At 35.3% G+C, this 24,846-nt stretch overlaps 4 protein-coding genes and 1 long non-coding RNA gene across 8 annotated transcripts; 3 read left to right on the top strand and 2 right to left on the bottom strand.

The window, feature by feature from the left end:
- The first annotated feature begins 544 nt into the window (after positions 1 to 544).
- LOC111797556 (cytosolic endo-beta-N-acetylglucosaminidase 1) lies at positions 545 to 6,815 on the top strand. Of its 4 annotated transcripts, none has more exons than XM_023680610.2 (13): positions 545 to 895; positions 977 to 1,615; positions 2,240 to 2,374; positions 2,667 to 2,776; positions 2,857 to 2,968; positions 3,066 to 3,173; positions 3,450 to 3,562; positions 3,999 to 4,080; positions 4,561 to 4,641; positions 4,827 to 4,882; positions 5,449 to 5,581; positions 5,673 to 6,414; positions 6,596 to 6,815. In XM_023680610.2, exons 2-13 carry the CDS (start codon positions 1,217 to 1,219, stop codon positions 6,682 to 6,684), a joined length of 2,160 nt encoding a protein of 719 aa, XP_023536378.2. In that variant the 5' UTR covers positions 545 to 895; positions 977 to 1,216; the 3' UTR covers positions 6,685 to 6,815. The 4 variants fall into 4 exon arrangements, with proteins under 4 accessions (XP_023536378.2, XP_023536370.2, XP_086981072.1 ...); XM_023680602.2 differs by having other exon boundaries at positions 545 to 851; XM_087124946.1 differs by having other exon boundaries at positions 545 to 1,615.
- An 876-nt stretch (positions 6,816 to 7,691) lies between these two features.
- LOC111797579 (cytosolic endo-beta-N-acetylglucosaminidase 1) lies at positions 7,692 to 12,113 on the top strand. The gene is made up of 11 exons (XM_023680628.2): positions 7,692 to 8,136; positions 9,059 to 9,193; positions 9,322 to 9,431; positions 9,515 to 9,626; positions 9,696 to 9,803; positions 9,921 to 10,033; positions 10,265 to 10,346; positions 10,457 to 10,537; positions 10,678 to 10,733; positions 10,867 to 10,999; positions 11,093 to 12,113. The coding sequence occupies exons 1-11, from the start codon at positions 7,744 to 7,746 to the stop codon at positions 11,807 to 11,809; spliced, it is 2,040 nt and encodes a 679-aa protein (XP_023536396.2). The 5' UTR covers positions 7,692 to 7,743; the 3' UTR covers positions 11,810 to 12,113.
- A 359-nt stretch (positions 12,114 to 12,472) lies between these two features.
- Positions 12,473 to 13,541, bottom strand: LOC111797604 (uncharacterized). Its single transcript, XR_002815561.2, has 2 exons — positions 12,961 to 13,541; positions 12,473 to 12,875 (listed from the first exon to the last, which is right to left on the bottom strand). It is a non-coding gene; the product is annotated as an uncharacterized LOC111797604 (long non-coding RNA).
- Positions 13,542 to 13,726: 185 nt separating this feature from the next.
- LOC111797548 (putative phosphoribosylformylglycinamidine synthase, chloroplastic/mitochondrial) lies at positions 13,727 to 18,640 on the top strand. Its single transcript, XM_023680590.2, has 3 exons — positions 13,727 to 13,872; positions 13,981 to 14,082; positions 14,231 to 18,640. The coding sequence occupies exons 2-3, from the start codon at positions 14,041 to 14,043 to the stop codon at positions 18,428 to 18,430; spliced, it is 4,242 nt and encodes a 1,413-aa protein (XP_023536358.2). The 5' UTR covers positions 13,727 to 13,872; positions 13,981 to 14,040; the 3' UTR covers positions 18,431 to 18,640.
- A 4,121-nt stretch (positions 18,641 to 22,761) lies between these two features.
- LOC111797594 (LOB domain-containing protein 12) lies at positions 22,762 to 23,861 on the bottom strand. The gene is made up of 2 exons (XM_023680652.2): positions 23,618 to 23,861; positions 22,762 to 23,130 (listed from the first exon to the last, which is right to left on the bottom strand). Exons 1-2 carry the CDS (start codon positions 23,771 to 23,773, stop codon positions 22,786 to 22,788), a joined length of 501 nt encoding a protein of 166 aa, XP_023536420.1. The 5' UTR covers positions 23,774 to 23,861; the 3' UTR covers positions 22,762 to 22,785.
- Positions 23,862 to 24,846: the final 985 nt, after the last annotated feature.

The raw sequence follows: 24,846 nt of genomic DNA on the forward strand, positions 1-24,846 counted from the left end.
TATTGGATTTTAGTATAAGTTTTTTTAATTATTTTTTTTGTATATTAATTTTATAATAAGTTTTAATTTTCAATAAAATTAAAGGCTTTTCCGATCGAAATATAATTTTTTTACGATAAGTTGTCATTTTCTTTCTAAATTAATATTGATTTTCACTTTTATACTTTAAAGTCGCATTTGTCTGTTCAATATACAACAAAATAACTTAACCTTACATATTCGTATGTGTGCATTTATATTTTTTTGTACAGCAATTTGAGAGGAAGGGTTCGAACCTTCGACATTTTAGTAAAAAATATATATTTTATATTAATTAAATTATCAATTTAAGCATATTAAATATATATGATTGACAAAGTCATTAAAAATTTATGAAATTGAAATATATAAAATTAAGCCTAATTACAAAGATGAAATTAAAATTTTTAAATTAGCATAATAGGGCTAAATTGAAATTAAGATAAAATTAAAGGATGAAATTGATAAAAAAAAAAAATTGTAATACATTCATTTTTTTTTTTTTTATACCAATTATCCACGAATCTTTCCTTGCTGCTTAGAAGAAAGTGATGGGAAACAGCGCCGGCGCCAAAAATGGGGGCTTGCTTTCATTTGAAGGCCCGCAGTACCAACAATGGCTGCAACCGATCGCAGAAGTGATTATCATAATGCAGGCGATTTCCACGCGATCTTCTTCCTTTTATGCAAGGGAATAAGTACTAGGAAAAAATGAAAAAAGGAATCAATGACACTTGATTCGCGTAATCTTTTTCGGTCTTCGCTGATTCTGTCCGATCGAACGAGTAATTCTTCCGATCCTCGAAATCAGGAATCGTTTCTGAATACTGAGAGTAAGAGTAATGGAGAGTGGATAGATGACCATGGAATCCGCTTCGTATGGAGATTTGAGTATTTCTTTATCAATTACTGAATTTGATTGCGATTGAAAGTTCACTCTGCATCATTTTCTTTGTAGGTTCTCGCGCAATCGTTGCACGTTCGTTGATTAGGTTACTCTGTGACTGAATCCACTTGAAATAAAATTCTTCGTGGTTTGCTTATTGACTCTGAAGTCAACTCTGCGCCTTTATTTATTTATTTTATTACTTGTCGCTTCCGAGGCTTTTCTGGCCCTTTATAAATCTACAAGTGTTGGTTGCAATCTGAAACCTAGTTATCTGTTAGCACCATTCGCTTGAAGTTGCAAACTACCTCCATGTTTTTTCTCCTCACAATGGCCCAGCAGAGTTCTGTCCCAACAAGTTCGGATCCTCCTCCATTTGACCCAACTGAACCGTCTACTCCTATTGCTTTCCCAATCAAAACTCTTGAGGATCTTGAGTCAAGGGCTTACTTCAAATCATTTCACTACCCATTTAATAGATCCACGGTTGCTCTTCAACCAGTGCCGTTGCCTGACAGGCGTAGGATGCTTGTGTGCCATGATATGGCTGGTGGATATAAAGACGATAAATGGGTTCAGGGAGGAACTAACCCAGATGCTTATGCAATATGGCATTGGTATTTGATCGATGTTTTTGTGTACTTCTCACATGATTTGGTCACGCTTCCACCTCCATGTTGGACGAATACAGCTCACAGGCACGGTGTCAAGGTACTCAATCAGTTCATCAATTGGGTTTACTGGTTCAAGCTCCTTTGTTTGCTTACTATTATTATTGTTATTTAAAATCTGAATAGTGAAATTAGCCTATCATGGTTTGCTTGATTTTTTATATATTTCCTAAGAAAATTACTTGCATGCATTATCAGTCACATATCAGAATTTTTAAGAACCATTTGTCATATCACTTACGATATGAGTCGAAAGAAGAATGAACATATAAAACAGTAATGGAATTTTTAAAGATTTTTCCACTGTTTTCATTAATAACGACATGGTAATTAAAATATTACGAATATTGATGTGATTAACAAAATCTATTTGAATTTAAATGTTTTCCAATTTTTCTAGAAAACCTAACTTGATGCTACCTGTAGTCTTTTGATTCAACTGGGATCAGCAAAATAAACTCGTAACATTTGCACTATATATATGCATGCATATATATTTTGAAATTGTAAAATGTGCACGATAGCTAGTCAGTAATTCATAGTGTTGTATATAGCTAATTTATGAAGGATGGTGTGTTTATAAACAAGGGCTGGTATGATATCATGATAACTAAAGCATGTGCTTTTTCAGTATTTACAAATTAATAATTGTTTTGAACTATAGGTGCTAGGGACTTTTATTCTGGAAGGAGGGGGAGAGGCTGCTCGTGATACCTTGCTTTCAACAAACGAATCTGCTCAAATGTATGCGGAGCGCTTAACTGAGCTTGCTATTGCATTAGGATTTGATGGATGGCTGGTATTGCTTCTAAAGTTGTTCTACCTGGACTGCATTTACTTAACTTCATCAAATGTTCCATATGAATCCCATAGTTTATTAGTTGTAAATTCTTCTTTACAACATACTTCTTCAGTTCTTAAAAAAAGGGGAAATTTCTTTTCTTCTCCATATCTGATTTTACAAGCTTGTGTATATTCATGCATAATCAAGATTTGAATATTTTATAGTTGTCCATATATGAGATTGGCTACAAGGAAATGCTTGTAATTTAATTATAGTCGTCTTATAGAAACAAAATTTATTATTGCAGATGAACATGGAAATCAGTATGAATTCTCAGCAAATTCCTTATTTGAAAGAATTTGTCAGCCATTTAACTCAGTCTATGCATTCTAAGCTACCGGGGTCTTTAGTTATATGGTAAGTCCTGCGATACGTTACACGCTTAATTATTCACATTTTGAGCTTATGGAATCTATTAACTGCTGACATATGGACAGGTATGACAGTGTAACCGTAGATGGTAAACTTGACTGGCAAGATCAATTGAATGAGAAAAATAAACCTTTCTTTGATATATGCGATGGAATATATGTAAACTATGGTTGGAAAGTAAGAAATAAATTTCTTTCATAAATAATAAGAAATGTCTCAATTTTATATCCTTTTGAAAAGAGAACGACAGACAAATTTTCATTTGTCATCTTAGGAAGATACTCCTAAAAGTTCTGCTGCTGCTGCTGGAGAGAGAAAGTATGATGTATACATGGGCATTGATGTTTTTGGGAGAGGTACTTATGGTGGTGGAGAATGGAATGTAAGCCTTCTAACCCTTTGACATGTATTGGCATGTAGTATAGTTATAACAAGCTTCATAGTTAGCATGATTTGGGCACTTTCACAGTTGAATATATGATAGGTAAGATCGATTATACGCCCATGTATTCTGTGCCTTTACACATAGCTTTTGACCTCCAAGTGCAAAATAATGCTGTGTTCCTAGTTTTGGTATTGTTTTATATTGAGTTCAATTATTATCACAAGCCGAGAGTTGGTAGAATTAATTTTTAAACAAAAAACTGCTTCACATCAGACAAATGTTGCACTGGATGTTCTGAGAAAGGAGGATGTTTCGGCAGCCATATTTGCTCCTGGATGGGTGTACGAGCACAAGCAGGAAACAGATTTTCAGACTGCTCAAAATAAGTAAGTTAATGATATGAAATTAATTTTTTTTTATGGGATCATGACATGCTATTCTATTTCTACCACAATCCACTTTTTTTTTATTCCTTGAATTAATTGATTACCTGATGAACAACTGCTGAATATCATAAAAGTTTGGGCATAGTCAACTCTGATCTGAGGAAAGAATATAATCCTCGTCTGTATTATCCTCAAAAATCTGTTTTGCTGGTTAATTTCATTAATTGTAACTTGACTTTGATATTTAGTCTGCTTTTGATGATTTCAATTACTCTTATATTTTCGATAAGGTCTTGCTGCCTTACAATTATTCTGAGTGTATATTTGCTGATTTTACGATCATGGATGTCTTTCGTATCACGAGCTGTGTGTAGAGTGACCATCGATCATTTCCTAAATGCTTAATGAGGTTCAATCTTGTCTACTTTGAACACAGATGGTGGAATCTTGTGAAGAAATCATGGGGAATAGTGCAAAGCTACCCAAAACTACTACCATTCTACTCGAATTTTGATCAGGTTAGAAGTATGCCAGTCTGTGTTCCTTGAACAAGTGCTTGAACGTTCCAAAAGTTTGTTAATTTGTCTAGTATGTAGTGCGTGGAAGTGGAATGCATTGACCTTAAGGTTAGATGTCTTGGTAGTGAGATTAAGTCTATTAATCTGCTTTCATCCTCAAACTTGCAAAAAATCCTAACGAATAGATTTCAGATTCTTCATGGATAATTTCTCTCGTATCTCCAACCCACCGCTGAAAATATTTTGTTGATATAAAATTTCACATGAGCATTGTTGAAATCCAATAAGTCCATCTACTTTCTATCGAAATCCAAAATGTTATAAATCAGCATAAAATAGTTGAATATATCATCGGCATCTTGTCAAATGTTATTAATCGGACAACACAAATGGTCTCGTGCATGAAAATTGGTCTCTTGTTACTCGTTAGATGATAAATATTTTTTGTTCAGTCAAAATTCTCTCTTTCCACATTTACAGGGTCATGGTTATCATGTTTCCATAGATGGAGAACAAATATCAGATGCTAAGTGGAACAACCTGTCCAGTCAAGGGTTCCAGGTATATAATCTATCTATTGGATATTGAAAATTTTGCCTTTCTTTAATCCTTTTCTACATGCTTTGAATACTTTTATCTCTCGCTTGTTAGAAGTTTCTGCCACTATTACTAAGCATTAAAAGGGTACCGTTAATTTCCTTACCATTTTGGAGTTATCCTTTCTCAGCATTTATAACTTCTTGCAGCCTATACTTGAGGTGACTGATGCTTCAACTTCACATTCTATTCGAGCTTATTTAAAGTAAGTTGCAACTCACATTCATTCTCTTTTCAATGGGATATCTGGTGACATTGGGATATCTGGTGACATGTACATTTTAGTACTATTGATTTTTATAGTACTAAAATGGCTGGGGCAAGAAAATGTTCCTTTTTTTAGGGTACCCCCAGGAATAGATCTAGTGGAGATGGGGTGGGGTCTGTAGCTTAGAGGATTAGAGCACGTGGCTACGAACCATGGTGTCGGGGGTTCGAATCCCTCCTCGTCCACAGTTCATTCATGAACCATAAAAGCTATAATATTAGAGTGCTCTTTGAAGCATTTTCCTTTTCTTTTCACGTCTTTGAGTTCAACATTTTCTTAATCTTTGCTTTATTTTTTGTGTTGCTTACAACTTCATCTTTCTCATATTTCAAATATTTGGTCTCATTGGGACCTAATAACTTGCAAAATATGGAGGGATGGTATATTTATTGTCCCTGAGAGCCATTTACTTCAACCCTTCATATTCTATAATTCTTTATTTTGTTTTAACTATAAATTTGAACTGAAAGTTCCCTTTGATTTTGAATTCATGGATTTTCTAGTTTTAAGGAAGCCTACAATGGGGGAGGAAGCATTGCATTGGAAGGGACTCTCGAGCGAAATTGCTACACCGAAATACAACTCTTTCAAGGAGAGCTTGTTTTGGACGAACTTCCTTTGAAATTCATGTATTCTGTAAGTGAACTCTTTCTGCATTGAAGTTCTAGATATAACAGGATTCCTTATACATTTAGTTCAACCTTGGTCCACGACCTAACTTTTGCAGTCAAAAACAAACGGGGATTCTCAACTAGGCCTTTCGTTGGAGTTTCTTTCTAGCACAAATAAGAGAAAGCTACTACTTGCCCCCAGCACTATAAAGAAATTCTCAAATGATTTTTCTGAAGTTATTGAAACAACTACACTGGAATTGCCTGGACTTTCTCCTGACTGGTTCGTTCAGGTGGGCAGCATTCAAATGAATGGATACAAACTGACAAATATAAATATTTTATGCTACAGATCAAGCCATGAAAATGATGAACCAAGCCACAAATCTGGACTGGTTGATAAAAATAATACACCAGATGGCAATTCATCATCTGAATACTTTGCAATGCTTGGTAATATCACTTTACGATCTCATGAGGAACCCGGTCTCCCTCCCTATAATTCATGGCTAGTTGAAGGTCAATATATTAAATGGACTCCAAGTCCAGAGGGAACAAGGAACCTTGACATTAAGATCATTTGGAAGTTGAAAGACAGCAGAAGCCATACTGTGTATGAACATTACAATATCTATGTGATAAAAGTAGGCGAAAAAGGCGAAAAAGGCGAAAACAGTCTTGGAGAACTACATAATGTTCCAGAGTATCTTGGGGCGACTCATGTGGAAGCTTTTTATGTTTCTAACCTTGCAGTTCCTTCCAGCACCTCAGGTCTCAAATTTATGATCCAAGTTTGTGGAGTGGATGGGAGCAGCCAGAGGTTGGAGGACTCTCCATTTCTGTATTTGGATGTGGAAGGTCAGTGAGTTACGAAGTAATATGCTTATTTACATTGACTTTCTCCATTTTAGGAGAAAGAATAATGTATTTCTTTATTACCAAACAATGGCAATAAACCTGGATATTTGTAGAGAAATAAAGGCAGGAACTCTAATAATGATACATCTTGAGCGTTTTTCATCCCTTCTCTCACTTGCAGGTTCACGTGGTCCTCCTTTCTACGCAAATCTTTGGAGATGGTTTGAAAGTGTTCTGAAAACAGTTTTCTGGTTCTTTTTTCTCGGTTAAATTATACAAAATATTCGGGTAGATTTCAATTATGGTAGATTTTGAAAAGTTTTGTTATTACTCTTAAACTTTAAATTTTGTTCTAAGAACATAAGGACGGATGAAATTAACTTCTTGCTTTTCGTTCTCAATATCTTACTAAATATTTTTCCTTCTCACTCCCTATTTTTTCCCTCACGTTGTTGATCCGTATCAGAAAGAGGGTTCCATTGGAAGTCGTTGTTGAGTGACGATATAGGAGCGATGAGGGAGAAACACATTAGAAAAAAGGACCGAAAACACGAGAATAAATAACATACTATAAAAAGGTTATTTAAACAAATAGTTCAAAATTTTTGATAGGTGTTCCTTTTAGGTACATAAACGGACCAATCTAGAATACTCCATTCAAACCATAAATGTTGGGTTGGACTAGAATAAAAGAAAGCATATTTGTAATTAATATAATTTGTTTGAATATAACTCAAACAAAAATAATATAATTTGTTATTTAAAGGGTTCAGTAAAACTATTCTCTTTTCTTTCATCAAATTTCTTTATTTCATAATTTTATTTAATTTGCATTAAAAATAAATGAACAAATGATCATATGCAATTAACTAGGCTTATATTTTACAACTAGATATAAAAAATTTAGTTGAATTGAACAAATATTTCGATTTATTTTCAATCAAAGATCGAGTTGTAGTATTTATTTTATTTTACTTTTTCAATAGTTTGTCAATGTTTTTGTAAGTTTTCTCAATTTGATTTGATCTGATTTGATTTCGGATGGTGTGGCGTCAAAGATCATCGATTTCAGGATAGAATACCAATTGATCACAGTAACAGTCAGTTGGATTTGATCTCAAACCGACGCAGGAAGAAAAGAATCGAAATGAATAGAAGAGGAAGAAAGAAAGAAAAGAAGAAGAAAATAATGAAAGGCAAACACAAAGAAAGAAAGAAAGAAAGAAAGAAAGAAGAAGACAACAAATGAAAGGGGAAAGAAAGAATGGAAAAACAACAAAAACAAAATGCAACAAGGAAGGATATATGTATATATAGATATCAAACCTGATGCTGCAGAAAGCAGCAGAGGTGTGCGGTGTGGCAACAATGTCGGAGGTTGTTCCATTTGACCCAACGGAGCCGTCTATTCCGATTGCTTACCCTATCAAAACACTCGAGGAGTTGGAGTCGCGGGCCTATTTCAAATCATTTCACTACCCTTTTAATGTATCCACTGTTGCTCTTCCGCCTGCTTCGTTGCCCAGCAGGCGCAGGATGCTTGTGTGCCATGATATGGCTGGTGGATATCTAGACGATAAATGGGTTCAGGGAGGCACTAACCCAGATGCTTATGCAATATGGCATTGGTATTTGATCGATGTTTTTGTGTACTTCTCCCATGATTTGGTCACCCTTCCACCTCCTATTTGGACAAATACTGCTCACAGGCACGGTGTCAAGGTACCTACCTACTCGGTTCATTTAGTGGTTTTACTAACATGTTCGAGAAATAGATCTTTGATGATATAAAATCAATTTACCCTTTTCAAAGCAATATTTTCGCCTCCTACGTCAATTCTTATCCTCTGAAATTTTCTATTTATTTTTGCACGTATTGAAACGATGATTAACCATGGAGAATTTCAGGGATCAAGTCCAGTCCCCTCGGGAATTTTTCTATTTTTAATACTTTTTTTAAAAAAATATTTGTCTCACACAACTTTTAAATGATTAATTTCTATTTTTCGATATAAATTCTATTAAAAGATTTAAAACATCATAATAAATCTAATAATATTTCATAAACAAATATATAATATAATGTTAATATAATTTTTACAAACTTTACAACATAGTCGTACACACTAAATATTTATATATAAAAAGTGAGGTACGGTGGGGTTGGAGGTGGGAACAACTGGAGAGTGTAATCCAAACGGGGAGAAATCTCTCTGAACTCCCTCTTCTATTCTCCGCCGATTAAATGAACATCTCTAATTTTGAATGAATAAAAACATATTCTAGAGTGATTTTGAATATGACAAAAATAATTTTTAACCATTTTAAAATAACTTTGGCCCTACATATCCTTGAGAATTTTATACACGTTGGTTTTGGGTAACTTCCCTAAGAATTTTACTAGTAAATCATGCATTATCACTAATCAGAATTTCAATCAGTCATTTGACATCATATGCAAATGAATCAAATAAAGAACAAGCAAATAAAACATAGATGAAAATTTGAAAATGATTGAACTAAGACAGATGTGTCCAGTCGGCTATGTATATAGCTATTTGTGAACAAGGGCAAGGGCAAGTTACTAAAGGGGGTTGCTATAGGCATCATGACATACAAATTAATAGTGGTATCAAATCCATAGGTGCTGGGGACTTTCATTGTGGAAGGAGGGGGCAAAGATGTTCGGGATACCTTGCTTGCATCCAAGGATTCTGCTGAAATGTATGCAGGGCGCTTAACTGAGCTTGCTGTTGCATTGGGATTTGATGGATGGCTGGTATTGCTTTGCTTATGGTGTTTTCATCGAATGGTTCATATGAATCCTATAGCTTATTAGGGTGTAAATATTTCTTCTTTCTCTTCTCCTTTAATGATTTTTCTTAAGTTTTGAGTGTGTTTATGCAGATGAATATGGAAATCTCTATGAACTCTCAGCAAGTTCTTCATTTGAAAGAATTTGTGAGTTATTTAACCCAGTCTATGCATTCTAAGCTACCTGGGTCCTTAGTTATATGGTTAGTCCTGGGCTATGTTACAGGCTTAGTTATTCGTATTTTGAGCTTATGGACTCTATTAACTGCTGCTTACTTACGGACAGGTATGACAGTGTAACTGTGGATGGTAGGCTTCGTTGGCAAAATGAATTGAATGAGAAAAACAAGCCTTTCTTTGATATCTCCGATGGAATATTTGTAAACTATGGTTGGAAAGTAAGAAAGAAACAAATTTCCTTTCGTTACTAATAAGAACATGTTGAAAATTTTTATTTGTGATCTTAGGAGGATACTCCTAAAAGTTCTGCTGCTGCTGCTGGGGAGAGACAGCATGATGTGTACATGGGCATTGATGTTTTTGGGAGGGGTACCTTTGGTGGTGGAGGATGGGATGTAAGCCTACAAAATAGTGTTGTGTTACTTGTTTTTGTATTATATTGAGTTCAATGATTATCCCAAGCCAAGAGTTGGTAGAATCAATTTTTCAATAAAAGTTTTCTTAAACACCAGACGAACGTTGCGCTGGATGTTCTGAGAAAGGACGATGTGTCGGTTGCTATATTTGCTCCTGGATGGGTGTATGAGCACCCCCAGGAAACAGATTTTCAGACTGCTCAAAATAAGTAAGTATACTAATTGATTTTCTCATGATTTTTAAGACCTAACTTCAGAATATCATAGCCAACTTCGGGATATACCATCAGATGTTTGAATCCTCCCACCCCGCACATTGCTACATTGCAATGATATGATCATGAATGTCTTTTGTATCTTGAGCTGTTAGGAGAGTCAGCATTTATCATCTTCCTAAATGTTTAATGGGGTTCGATCTTGTCTACTATGAACTTTAACAGATGGTGGAATCTTGTGAAGAAATCATGGGAAATAGTGCGAAGTTACCCAAAACTACTACCATTCTACTCAAATTTTGATCAGGTTAGAACTCTGCCAAGCATCCGTTCCTTAAACAGGTGCTTGAGCACTCCAAAAGTTTGTCTACTCAATATTATTGTTCAGTCAAAGTCTGTCTCTTTCCACGTTTCCAGGGTCATGGTTATCAAGTTTCTATCAATGGAGTAAAAATATCAGATGCTTCATGGAACAATCTGTCCAGTCAAAGCTTCCAGGTAAACAATATATCTGTAGGATTCACTAAATAGTTTTATTGCTGGCTTGTATCGAAGTTTCTGCCCCTTAAGCCATTAGAGGATGCCTGTTTGTTACTGTTTTAGAATTCTCCTTCCTCAGCATGTGTAACTTCTTGCAGCCCATACTTGAGGTAACTGAGCCTTCAACTTCACATCCTGTCCAAGCTTATTCAGAGTAAGTAGAAGTACTTGTATCTATTTTCTTTGAATTAAACATTTTCTCAACCATTGCTTTCTTCAAACCTTTCATTTGTTTGTTTGAATTTGTACTTAAAAGTTTCCTTCGTTTGAATTCACGGATTTGCTAGTTTTGAGGAAGTCTTCAATGGAGGAGGAAGCATTGCATTCAAAGGGACTCTCGAGCCAAATTGCCACACTAAAATAAAACTCTTTCAAGGAGAGGTTGTTTTGGGGGAAGATCCTTTAGTAGTCATGTATTCTGTAAGTGAACTCTTTTTGCGTTGAAGGGGTCTATAAATAACAAGATTCTTATTACATTTAGTTCAACCTTTGTCCATGACTTAATTTTTGCAGTCGAAGTCAAGTGGGGATTCTCAACTAGGCCTTTCGTTGGAGTTCTTATCTAGCACAAATAAGAGAGAGTTATTACTTGTCTCCAGCATTGAAAAGAAATTCTCGAATGATTTCTCTGAAGTGATTGAGACAACTCCACTTGAAGTGCTTGGACTTTCCCCTGATTGGCTAGTTAAAATGGGCAGAATTCAAATGGATGGATACAAACTAACAAATATAAATACTGTCTGCTACAGATCAAGCCCTGAAACTGGAATGGTTGGGGAAAATAGTGCACTAGTTTCTGATTCATCGTCTAATTACTTCGCTGTGCTCGGTAATATCATTATACGATCTGTCGAGAATCCTGTTTTTCCTCCCTATAGTTCATGGCTAGTTAAAAGTGAGTATATTAAATGGAGTTCAAGTCCAGAGGGAGAAAAGACCCTTGATATTAAGATCGTTTGGGAGTTGAAAGATAGCAGTAGTGACATGGTATTTGAACGCTACAATGTTTATGTCATGCAAGTAGTCAAGAAAGGCGATAATCGCCTCAAGTTACAAAATGTCCCGGAATATCTTGGGGTGGCACATGTAGAAGCATTTTATGTTTCTAGCCTTGCAGTTCCTTCCAGCATCTCAGGTTTCAAATTTATAATCCAAGTTTGTGGAGTGGATGGGAGTATCCAGAAATTGGAGGACTCACCATTTCTCTATGTGGATGCTGAAGGTCATTAAGTTCCGAATTCTCCTTATTTAATATGTAACCTGGTGGCCTTGGTAACCGAAGGTCGTTTCTGGAGGTTTTTGGCGTTGCTGGTTGGCTTTGGTGATTTGCTTCTCTTTGGCTGGCTTGGTGCTTGGCTTGTGGTTTTTCCTTTCTTTCTTGGGTCTTTGTTTGTTCTGTTTTTCTCCTTTTTGGTTTTCTTGGTTTTGTGTTTGGCTGTGTTCTGTTCTTAATGGAGTTTGTATCTATGAACCTTTATTTCGTTGTTTGTTAGTTTAAAATTTATAATCTAGCTATGCTCTCTACTATTCTTAATCATCGTTTTAAAACGCACATACATTTGAGATGTAACCTCCTAACTGTTCCAACTTTGGATGTATACGAACTCGGTCATCAAGTTCCTACTAAAGATTAGTTGATGACTCTTTAGCAGTCCTCACATAGTCATAATCGTGAAGGAGCGCCCTCAAGCATGCCAACTACTCTAATACTATGTAGACCCTGTCAATCGAGACATGTTCATTGTAGATGATAGTTGGAGAACCTCCTAACAGTTCCCACATAATAACCTGATGGCATTACATATCATATGCATCCAAGGCACGACCCTATATCATCCAACTCAACTGATACAAATGCAAACATTGGCTGTTCAGATGGTTCACTATTCAAGATTAACTAATCAATCATCTCAATCATATTTCATCCGCAACCATCGTTAACAAGTCATATTCGAGTCAATACAAGGCAAAACTTAGATAAATGTTCCAATTAACTACTACTTACCTCAATTAAAGCTTGGTTCTTGCGAAATTAATGTTTATCCTTCCTTCAAATTTCTCAAAATCTACTAATTAGGTTCTAAATTCATAATAAATATTAGTGCGGTTGGAATCACCTCGAAAATTTTGAGAAGGGATACTCCATCAGTTACTCAGACGAACTGATTCTCCAACCTCCAGATGCGTGGAATTTCATTTGATTTCAGAGCTTCCATTTATGTGTTTTCTCTTTGACGATCCTTTTCTGGCAGCGTAACGATCGATTTCTCCCAATAACTTTTAGGAAATTCAATCACTATTAACCATGAAGGAAATTTGAGGTTCAAAAGGTCGTCAATCGGTCGAAAACTGAGAAATATATAAAAAGATTCTAAACTTACCCGATTTTCCAGCGAACTCTACAACGATCAACGATGATTCTCCTCCCAAATTAATTCTATGAACCGAATGTTAGCTGTCTCTGAGTGAAAGCCCTAATTCAATTGAGCCAAACTTCCTTTAAACACTTGTGAATTGATGAATCGAATATCTCCGACACGACGATTTTTCTGCAGCTTAAATCACATCCAACACTGATACTCTCCCAAATCCTCGCCATCGAACGTTTAAGCAATGCAGAATCCCATCATTTCTCCCAAAGCCAAAAAAGCATGACTAAACACAGTGGTTTCTTGATCTCATCTTCCTTCGCTGCCGATCAACAATTTCGGCGCGCTTTTCTGATTTTCTTTTTCCCATCGTCCATTTATTTAAGTTTGATGGAAAGTAGACGACTTAAATTTGTTAATTAATATTTATTTTGATTAATTAAATAAATGTTTATTTAAACTTTTTAATTACTGATAATGATGTTCATAGCATAAGAAAATGCCTTAATAATTTACATATATAGGTATGAACCCTAATTTCTTTTTTTTTTTTTTTTAGCATACAAAAAAGATAACCAAAAATAATTAAAGAGGAACGGAATCATTAAAAAGAGTGCAATACTTTTACGAAAAATTGTTGGAAAAAAAATATATTTAAAAAACATATTGTTAATTTTCCAAAATTTTCTGTCTCGAAATCTAATTAGAAATGATCTGTAAAACCTAGCCAATTTAAGGAAAAAAAAAACAATTAAAAACAGAGAGAGAAGCCCACTTGTTCTTGAAATCACAAACGAAAAAAAAAATATCAGAGAGCACCCACTACGATTTGTGCTCAGAGAATCCCTTCGCTCTTCTTCAGTCCCCTCTGTCGCCGTCGCTAATCAAAAACCCTTTAAGAAGCTTCTCCGGCGCCGTTCCGCGGTAAGTAGCTCAAGCTTAAGCGTTATGACTTTTCCTTTTGAAACGATTTGATTGATTCCGTCTTCGTTACCATATTCATGTAAATTGTGTCTCCATTTCTTTTGTTAGAGAAAGGAATAGCCGATCATTTGTTGTTTACAAGCGGAGTTGTTCTTGCGGGCTTGCTAAATGGCTACTGCCGGGGAGATTACTGCTGCTGAGTTCCTCCATGTATGTTTTGTTTTCTTTGATTGTTGTTTTGGCTTTCTGAGGAATTTCATAATGGAATTTGAGAACTTAAATTTGGTTTTCGGATGGTAAACAATGGTTGTTTGTCTCATATTCACTTTGCTTATGAACACCTCTCCGCTTTTGACAGGGTGGGCGTAGGCAGAATTTGTTTTTGCAAAGCTATTCTCACTGTAAACGGCGTGGGTTGTGGGGAATGCTGGGTAGTTCAGCTGTGGGATCGGTTAACTCAAGCAGAAGGTATGTTCCTTTGAGATGTCGTGCATCGAGCAAAGCCAGAGCTGTGGATTGTAAGGTCGTGGCCAGCCGAGTAGATGGGGCGTCAAGCTTGGTTGAGAAGCCCACTGCTGAGGTTATTCATTTCTTCCGGGATCCTTTGATTCAGGAAAGTGCCACTTCTGAGCTTCTCAAGTCCGTCCAAGCAAAGATTTCGAATCAGATTGTTGGTTTGGAAACTGAGCAGTGTTTCAACATTGGGATTCAATCTGAGATTTCAAATGAAAAGGTGTCTGTGCTTAGATGGCTTCTTCAGGAAACTTATGAGCCTGACAATTTGGGAACTGAGAGCTTTCTTGAGAAGAAGCAGCGGCAAGGACTAGATTCTGTTATAATTGAGGTTGGACCCCGTTTGTCCTTCACCACGGCCTGGTCCTCTAATGCCGTGTCTATCTGCCAAGCATGTGGATTAACAGAGGTGACGCGTATGGAACGTTCCAGGAGGTATTTGTTGTATAGTAAAGGTGCATTAGAAGAAAATCAAATTAATGAGTTTTCTGCAATGGTTCATGATCGGATGACTGAATGTGTTTATGTTCGGAGGCTTAAATCGTTTGAGACTAGTGTGATACCCGAAGAGTTTCGCTTTGTGCCTGTTATAGAACATGGCCGGAAGGCACTGGAGGAGATTAATCAGGAGATGGGATTAGCATTTGATGAACAAGATCTTCAATACTACACCAAACTTTTCAGCGAGGAAATAAAGCGAAATCCAACAACCGTGGAGTTATTTGATATTGCTCAATCCAACAGTGAGCACAGCAGACATTGGTTTTTTACTGGAAAGCTTGTTATAGATGGAAAGCCCATGAGCCGAACGCTTATGCAGATTGTGAAGAGCACCTTGAAGGCAAATCCTAACAATTCTGTGATTGGATTTAAGGATAATTCCAGTGCAATTCGGGGATTCTTGGCTAATCAGTTGCGACCTGTTCATCCTGGTTCGACGAGCCCTTTAGAAGAAAGTAGCCGTGATCTTGATATTTTATTTACAGCCGAGACCCATAATTTTCCATGCGCAGTGGCTCCCTATCCTGGTGCAGAGACTGGTGTAGGAGGTCGAATAAGGGATACTCATGCGACTGGGAAGGGGTCTTTTGTTGTGGCATCTACAGCTGGTTATTGTGTAGGAAATCTCAATATGGAGGGGTCTTTTGCTCCATGGGAAGATTCATCTTTTGCCTACCCACCAAACTTGGCTTCGCCTTTGAAGATCTTGATTGATGCAAGTAATGGTGCATCTGACTACGGCAATAAATTTGGGGAGCCACTGATTCAAGGATATACTAGAACATTTGGAATGAGACTGCCAAGTGGCGAAAGACGAGAGTGGTTGAAGCCAATTATGTTTAGTGGAGCAATTGGGCAAATTGATCATATTCACATCTCAAAGGAAGAGCCTGATATTGGAATGTTGGTTGTGAAAATTGGAGGCCCTGCTTATCGCATTGGTATGGGAGGTGGGGCTGCATCAAGCATGGTTAGTGGTCAGAATGATGCAGAACTTGATTTTAATGCTGTGCAGCGTGGAGACGCTGAGATGGCACAAAAACTTTATCGTGTTGTTCGTGCTTGTGTTGAAATGGGGGAAAATAACCCAATTATTAGTATTCATGATCAAGGAGCTGGTGGGAATTGTAATGTTGTGAAGGAAATTATATATCCGAAAGGAGCTGAAATTGATATTCGGGCAATTGTTGTGGGTGACCATACAATGTCTGTGTTGGAGATTTGGGGTGCAGAATACCAAGAACAAGATGCTATTTTAGTTAAGCCTGAATGTCGGACCTTGTTACAGTCAATTTGTGACAGAGAGAGGTTATCAATGGCTGTAATTGGCGTAATAAGTGGTCATGGTCGTTGTGTTTTAGTTGATAGTGTTGCCACCCAAAAATGCACTTCAAAGGGACTTCCCCCGCCTCCTCCTGCGGTGGATCTTGAGCTTGAGAAAGTTCTTGGAGACATGCCTCAGAAAACCTTTGAATTCCAGCGCGTTGTTCATGCTTTGGAGCCACTTGATATTGCTCCTGGAGTGACAGTGTCAGATTCTCTTAAGAGAGTGTTGAGGCTTCCATCAGTATGTTCAAAACGATTCTTGACTACAAAAGTAGATAGATGTGTAACAGGTCTTGTGGCTCAGCAACAAACTGCAGGTCCATTGCAGATTACTCTTGCAGATGTTGCAGTTATTGCACAAACTTATTCGGGCTTGACTGGAGGTGCATGTGCAATTGGGGAACAACCGATAAAAGGCCTACTCGATCCCAAAGCAATGGCTAGATTGGCAGTTGGAGAAGCACTTACTAATCTTGTTTGGGCTAAAGTTTCTTGTCTTTCTGATGTTAAAGCAAGTGGAAATTGGATGTATGCTGCCAAGCTTGACGGGGAAGGGGCAGCTATGTATGATGCAGCTGTGGCTCTTTCGGAGGCTATGATCGAACTTGGCATAGCTATTGATGGAGGTAAAGATAGTCTGTCAATGGCGGCTCAAGCGGGCGGAGAGGTCGTTAAGGCTCCTGGAAATCTTGTAATTAGTGCTTATGTTACTTGTCCTGATATAACAAAAACAGTTACTCCTGATTTAAAATTAGGGGATAATGGCGTTCTTCTTCACATTGATTTGGGAAGGGGAGAGCGACGATTAGGTGGATCAGCTCTTGCTCAGGCTTTTGACCAAATTGGAGATGTTTGTCCCGATCTCGATGATGTTCCTTACTTCAAAAGAGTTTTTGAGAGCATTCAAAACCTCCTTACTAAAGAGTTGATCTCTGCTGGTCATGATATCAGTGATGGTGGCTTGCTGGTTTCTGTCTTGGAGATGGCATTTGCTGGAAATTGTGGCATCAGCTTGGACTTGGCATCACGTGGGAAGAGTTTGCTCCAAACGCTCTATGCAGAAGAGCTAGGACTTGTACTTGAGGTAAGCAGGGAGAATTTGGATGTCGTAATGACCGAGTTAACTACTGCAGGCGTTACTGCTGATATCATTGGACAAGTAACTGTTACTCCGACCGTTGAAGTCAAGGTCGATGGTATGTGTCATTTGAATGAGGAAACTTCTGTACTTAGAGATATATGGGAGGAAACTAGTTTTGAGCTGGAAAAATTGCAAAGATTGGCATCTTGTGTAGAATCAGAAAAGGAGGGATTGAAAGCTAGGCGGGAACCTTTGTGGGAATTGTCTTTTGTTCCTTCCTCTACAGATGAGAAGTTTTTGTCTTCAACTCGTAAACCCAAGATAGCGGTAATTCGGGAGGAAGGTAGCAATGGAGACCGGGAAATGTCTGCTGCATTTTACGCAGCTGGTTTTGAACCGTGGGACGTAACAATGTCCGATCTCTTGAATGGAAAAATCACTCTACAGCAGTTCCGTGGAATAGTTTTTGTTGGAGGTTTTAGTTATGCAGATGTGCTCGACTCTGCAAAAGGTTGGTCTGCTTCAATCCGATTCAACCAGCCCTTACTGAATCAATTTCAAGAGTTCTATAAACGACCCGATACTTTCAGCCTTGGAGTTTGCAATGGGTGTCAGCTCATGGCTCTTTTAGGGTGGGTACCAGGCCCTCAAGTCGGCGGTGTACATGGTGTCGGTGGGGATCCATCACAACCAAGGTTCATCCATAATGAATCGGGACGCTTTGAGTGTCGTTTCACAAGTGTGACCATAAAGGATTCACCTGCTATAATGTTTAAGGGAATGGAAGGCAGCACTTTGGGTGTGTGGTCTGCCCATGGTGAGGGGCGAGCATACTTCCCAGACGATGGCGTTCTGGACCGTCTTCTCCACTCGGACTTGGCTCCATTAAGATACTGTGATGATGATGGGAAGCCAACGGAAGTTTACCCTTTCAATCTAAATGGATCTCCTCTGGGAGTTGCAGCAATTTGTTCTCCAGACGGTAGGCACCTTGCTATGATGCCTCACCCAGAACGTTGCTTCTTGATGTGGCAGTTCCCTTGGTATCCCAAGCAGTGGAATGTGAGCAAAGAAGGTCCTAGCCCATGGTTGCGGATGTTTCAAAACGCTCGAGAGTGGTGCTCTGAAGAGGCTTAATCTATTAAGTGTCACATTTTACTGTGCTGGACAATAAATTTTGGGACTTCTGGAGTTCCCTGTCTACCAATAATTTTTGGATGATTGGCATTTACATACCATTAATGGACAATTTTGTGATCCATATACCAAAGATCTTACTGATTGCTCTTCAGCATAGCATATCTATCAAATGCTATAAAAGATAAACAATAATGCGCATTAGGATAACTTGTTCTTGTTCAAGCTGTTCTTCCTTTTTCATTTTGTTCTTCAACTAATTTTCTTAATTGTGTTTCAGGTTTGCTGGCTGCCACCTTCTTGATATCTGGATTTATATTGCTTTTAGCTTTTAAATTTGAAGAATGTGCAGGTGAAATTCCTCAAACGTGATGGATAGATGGGTCTCTTTGGCCATCAGCCTATTGAAACTGGCGTGGTGAGGATTAGGTCCTTGATTGTTCTTACCAGTGGAATAAGAGCCCACATTGTCAAGATCTAAATGTTGGCTCTGTTAAACTGTTGAACTCACTCTTGACGTGTTTGGGATGTGGTCACTGAGTTCTTAGTTGATGACTCGATCATGCGTAGCTTCACGAAATTGAAGGTGTTGAGGAAGATGAAGACGGTGATGGACTGGATATGATGGGTAGGATGCTCACTCTCTAGTTGCTGAGCTCCATGATCGGATTACTGGTTAGATTTTGAGCTTGAACGTACTAGTTTTGTTATGTTTGAAAGTTTATGTGGGATCCCATATCAGTTGGAAAGGGCAAATAATCATTCTTTATAAGGGTGTGGAAACCTCTTCCCACTAGATGGGTTTTAAAAAACTTGATGAAAACCCAAAGAGGACAATATCTGCTAGCAGAAGGTAAAGCTTATTGTCCTCTTTGGATGTTCCCTTCTAAGCTTCCCCCAAGGTTTTTAAAATGCGCTAAGAAGAGAGTTTTCCACACCCTTATAAAGAATGTTTTCTCCTCCACCAATGTAAGATCTCACGTTCTCTCTTAAAAGAAGTCTTTGAAATGCTTGAGTGGGTGAGTAGGAGATCGGTGGACTGGAGCAATAGATACATTTTCTATATAGATGTCTATTTCTATATAGATGTCTATTTAGTCTGCAGGAACTCACTCCAAAAAGGGTTAGAAAAACTCCATTTAAACAAGAGCGAGAAATTTCTCCTCTAAACAAGTGAGAGCGGAGAGAATTTATTACAAGGATTTTCATATTAAACTCATATAAAATTATAAAATATAGTATAGGGAGAAATTTTCACATAAGGGCACTTTAAGGAAATGATTCAAAATTCCATATAATATGCTTTGGAACTATTTGACCACTTCCTTCAACCACTCCACTATCATATCTTAAGTCAAGTGAAGCATATATTTGATTATATTATGTATATATTTTGTTAAAACTATATAATATATTATTTACGTTTGAAATTAAAAAAAGAAAAAATACATTGGATATTGGACATCCATGAACTTTTTAGTTGGAACTCTCCCTTGTTGACATTTGGTATCATTATTTTAATATTTTTTGTGTTTCAAAATATAACTTTTTTTTCTTTTTAATTATAATCTCTTCAAATTTAATTTTTTAGTTTTTTTTTTTTTTTTTTTTGTTTAATTCAATAGCACATTTTAATCCTTAATTAACCAAATTAAAAAAAATGAAAACCAATTTATTTTTTAATGACTTGAATTTTAAAACATTTGTAAAAATAAATAATAAAACAAAAAACAAAAAATTGTCATTTAGTTTTTAGTTTTCAAAAATTACATTTTTGTATTTCAATTCTTAATTTCTCTTTCACTCCAAAAATGTCAAACCCATTTTAGGTACTGAAAATTTGTGATGTTTGTCAACTATTTGACATTCATTAAATTAAGGAAAAAAATCAACCATTTGTTATTATTATTATTATTTATGGTGTCTTATCAAAACACTGTAAGTAGCTAGCAACCATTTACCTCTTTTTTCTTTTTCTTTCTTTTTTTTATTTATTATTTTGTACGAGTTAACCATAAATTTAGTCGTTCATCTTTCAAGTTAGTGTCTAATATATTTTGAACGTTTAATTTTGTGGCTAACAAGCCTCCTTGATCATTTTTTAAATTCACGAAGGCATTTTTATGTCTTATAAAATCCCTAAACCTTTTAATCTTATACTTGATCCATCGGTGAATTTAAAAAAAAAAAAAAAAAAATCTAAACAGGTAATTTTTAATATTATTTTAAAAGATGAGTAAAAGAAAATGGAGAATTAATAATAAATAAGATTCTAAAACAAAGGGTTTGAAGGGTTTTGGAGATATTATATGTATCCTCGAGCCCTCAAAAGCGACAACAGAGAAGCTTCCCACTCTCTCTTTATTTTCTCTTACCGACTTCATCAATTTCTATGATATAACTAAATTTTTTAATTTTTTTTTAATTGAAAGATTTTAATTTTAATTTTACTCGGGTTTAGATTTGCCATCAGCCTCTCGATTATAACACGAGTCTGCTAAGATGAGGTTTCCACACTTTTATAAGAAATATTTCGTTCTCTTTTCTAACCAACGTGGGATCTCACACCGTTAAAGTACCGAAAATACCAAAAATGCCCTTGAAAAACAAATATTAGTTGATTCTCTATTTGTTGGCATATTTTTCAAACTTGGATTTGGAGTTGCAGCTGATGATGATGAAATGAGTGGATAATGGGCAGCCATTGTGCGCATGACCTAAAAACCATTGCTTTTATGTAAGTTTTAAGGAATTAGAGAAAAAGGAAATTAAATCAATCATTTTCTCTCTATTACTTTATAACTTAATCTTCAAGAATCATTGAACTTGTTACAACTTTTATTTATTTATTTATTTATTTATTTATTTATTTATGTATTTATTTTGGTTTAAATGGATAAGCCAAGATCTCTTTGAAAAAGCTAGATTATGGGATCATCATCATTTTTATCTCTTTTATTTTTCTAATTTTATCCTCTATATAAGATTATGTTTTTCCATGTATGTGTTATATGTGTATGAGTACATCAACCCATGAAAACGTTTTTTTTTTTTAATGTTTACGAACAATTTTTTACCGATTGACCCTTCTAGGTTAATAGGTAAAAACTCATGTCTCCGCGATAATTAGTCAGACGTTTTTTAAAAAATTAAGCTTATAAAAAAAAATGAAAAAAAATTTGTTGAATCATGTATCCAAACAAATAAGATATATGAAATCAAAGAGATTATCACCGCCCAGATAAAAAGTTTATTGTTAATTACCAACACTAAAAAGTTTTAAATTTTTTAAAGATATGAATAATACTTTTATACGTTCATAAAAATATTTTAAAAATATTGTAATATTAAGATATCTTTAAAATTATTTAAAAAAAAAAAGTCAAATATATTAATAAACTATACATAAAAAATATATATATATATATATTTTTTAAATAAGGAATTTGTTTTAGTTAAAAAGGTAATGTTAAAACCTTCAAAGTAATATATATATATATATATATAAAAGAGTTTAAGAATATTTTTATTAATTAAAAATAAAAATAAAAATAAAATATTTATGAAACCAAGTACAAAATTTTGATTAGATTATTGGATGAAGACAAGAGAGTGGAATTTTGATATATATATATATGAAAATGGAAATGCTTCTTTTCCTGTGGGGCTTTGACTTAACAAATTGCTTCCACATTATAGAGACAAGGAATCTTTCCAGACCCAGGTTGATGCCTTTTGTTTTATTATTATTATTTTTTTAAATTTTTATAAAATAAATAAATTTATTATAATTTACCTATCATTCATAATAATTCATCTGATTTGACATATTTTCTTTAATAATGTAATTTTAATCAATATAGGGTTAGAGAGAGAGAATTGAATGAAGGGTTTCCCTCTCCCACCAACGGCTCACATTCATTTCCTACCCATCACCCTCCACGTCACCCACTCTCTCTTTATGTCTCTACCAATTAATCATATGCGATTGGTCACACGTGTTCGGTATACTTATTAATGATCGAAAAAAAAAAAGTTTCTAATATTACGAAAATATCACTATATAGTAAAATAGAAAAACGTCTCTTTTGGTTTTACCTCCTCCATCTCTTTCTCGACCACGATCGGCACTTTTTTGTAGACCTTAATTCGTCTAATATTTACAACTCTAAATTAAAAATTTTAAATTATATATATATATATATATATATATATATATATATATATAAATTTTTTAATTAATTAATTTATTTATTACTTATTGCAACGTTGACCTCAGGATCTAATATTTAATAAAATGGAAAAGAAATTGAGGAAGAAAAAAAAAGGGATGAAGTTATAATTATGATCATGATTTAAGAAACGATGTCATGTCCAAAAATGGCATCATAAATTACATTGGGAGAGGAAGCAAAATTGAGGCACTGAGACGGCGGCGATGACGGCGGGGGGAGTAGAAGAGTGGGGGGTTTGTCGTCGGAGTGGATCTGAGGGCAATTTGGGAAAACGGGGTGGTCTTGTTGCATTTGGATGCAAAGAATCTCAGCTTGAGCGACAGCCAATTGCATCTGTAGCTGTGAGACTTGATTTTGTAAGTACGAAATTGCCCCTACGCAGCCATAAACTGGGTCTCTCACTCTTGCACTTGCCTCATAAACTAGGCTCATCACGGCGTCGCCTCTTTGCTGCACTGGCAGTTCCTGTTTCAACAAATCATCATCAAAATCATTTTTATTTTTTTTTATTAAATAAATATTCTCCTCTCTTAAAGTTACTCGACAAACGTTTCAAATTAGTAGACAAACTCGTAGTAAACAAGTCCTGAAAGTTTCGATCATATTAGAAGTGAACTCTTATGCTTTAATATTGCGGTCTAACTCTCGAGCCTAAAAACTTATATTTCAAATTGTATTTTCATGTTTTAATTAAATTTTTTGTATTAGTGAACAAGTCGACGTTCCCAAATTCATGTTTTAAGTTTTGTTGACATTCCCAAAAAAATCCAGAAAAAACATAAAATTAATTTAATTACATTTTAATGATGAAATAAAGGTTTCGTGTTAGTAAAGATATTACCCAAAAGTCAAATTAATATCGCCTTATTTTTTCAATAAAACAAGGAAAATACTGGAAACCCGAAACCCAAAACTCGAGAAAACCGAAGAGGCAAAGAAGAAGAAGAAGAACCTGCAACATTTTGCTGACATTGCTGGCACCAAAAACCTTATGAACAATAGCAAACTTGTGGGGGTCATCGGAGGGGAAATAGGGAGCAAAAATGCAGTCTTTGGCGCACCGTCGCCGGAGGAGTTTGCACGAGGCGCACGGCGAATTGCCACCCATTTTTTTCCTACTGATGGCCGGAAAAAAGGTTAGAGAGAGAAACAGACGGCGGAGAGAGAAAGTGTTTCTTAGAGTGAAACTTCGAGAGAGAGACTTAATATTGTTGAAGAAGACGGAGGTTGAAGAGTGTATATTTATAATGGGTGACCAACGTGCGTGAGCCCAAAGTGAGTGATTATTAAAACATAAAAAAATAGATTAATTAATAATAACTAATTAATTGCCCAACAGAAAGATTAATAATTATTACTTCATAATTGGACTTTCCTAAAAATAATTATTTGCTGAATTTTTTAACCTTAAATACATACTCAAAATACTTTAAATATTTTTCCTTACATCTTTCAATAATTTTTTTTAAGTTAAAAAAAATATATATATATATATATATAATAAATTAATAAACTAATAAATTTATTTTCAAAAAAATTAATTGATTCATTAGAATTAAAATTAATTTAATATATAAAATAAACAATATAAAATTAAGATACTTTTTAAAGTTGATAAATTTGGAGAAACTAAACTTTATAATAATATTATATATATATATATATATATATATATATTATTTATTTTTTATTTATTTTTTGTTAAGAATCGAAGCATCTAATTTTGTGGGGAAGAACGGGTAAGATTTGGACATGTGATTTATTTTTAATTGGTAATTAATTAGATTTTTTGGGTGCGTTTAAAGTAATTTGTTTGAAAATTAATCCAAGAGTAGCTTCTAGTGTAATCTCTTTCGGATTTTTCTAATTCAAACCATTGAATAATATTAATTTAAAATTTAAAAATTAAGAATTATTATTATTATTATTATTATTATTATTTTGGTGACTTTTTGAATAAAACATGCATTCTCTTTCTCTCTCATGGTAATATCTAGATGAGAGATGTTCTTTCTATGGCGTTCTCGAGAATATATATATACATATAGTTCGCTAAACGATGTGGGTCAAAAATTTGAACCACCAACTTCTAAAAACGGCTCATAATGCTTAAGACTGTCAAAGTTGTGTTGGTATTGAGTTTTAGACACTTTTTCTAATTTTCTTTTAATAAAAATAGTT

Source organism: Cucurbita pepo, chromosome 1 (assembly GCF_057944985.1).
Source record: "Cucurbita pepo subsp. pepo isolate OVF chromosome 1, ASM5794498v1, whole genome shotgun sequence".
NCBI classification, from domain to species: Eukaryota; Viridiplantae; Streptophyta; class Magnoliopsida; order Cucurbitales; family Cucurbitaceae; genus Cucurbita; species Cucurbita pepo.

Bases quoted from the DNA above. Each gene is read 5' to 3' on its own strand.
- LOC111797556 (XM_087124946.1), top strand. From the start codon at position 1,217: ATGTTTTTTCTCCTCACAATGGCCCAGCAGAGTTCTGTCCCAACAAGT. The intron at 2,375-2,666 runs GTATTGCTTCTA...TTATTATTGCAG, and splicing joins TAGGATTTGATGGATGGCTG to ATGAACATGGAAATCAGTAT. The intron at 5,582-5,672 runs GTAAGTGAACTC...TAACTTTTGCAG, and splicing joins CTTTGAAATTCATGTATTCT to TCAAAAACAAACGGGGATTC.
- LOC111797579 (XM_023680628.2), top strand. From the start codon at position 7,744: ATGCTGCAGAAAGCAGCAGAGGTGTGCGGTGTGGCAACAATGTCGGAG. The intron at 9,194-9,321 runs GTATTGCTTTGC...GTGTTTATGCAG, and splicing joins TGGGATTTGATGGATGGCTG to ATGAATATGGAAATCTCTAT. The intron at 10,347-10,456 runs GTTAGAACTCTG...CCACGTTTCCAG, and splicing joins TCTACTCAAATTTTGATCAG to GGTCATGGTTATCAAGTTTC.
- LOC111797548 (XM_023680590.2), top strand. From the start codon at position 14,041: ATGGCTACTGCCGGGGAGATTACTGCTGCTGAGTTCCTCCAT. The intron at 14,083-14,230 runs GTATGTTTTGTT...CGCTTTTGACAG, and splicing joins CTGCTGCTGAGTTCCTCCAT to GGTGGGCGTAGGCAGAATTT.
- LOC111797594 (XM_023680652.2), bottom strand. From the start codon at position 23,773: ATGGGTGGCAATTCGCCGTGCGCCTCGTGCAAACTCCTCCGGCGACGG. The intron at 23,131-23,617 runs GTTCTTCTTCTT...TTGTTGAAACAG, and splicing joins ATGTCAGCAAAATGTTGCAG to GAACTGCCAGTGCAGCAAAG.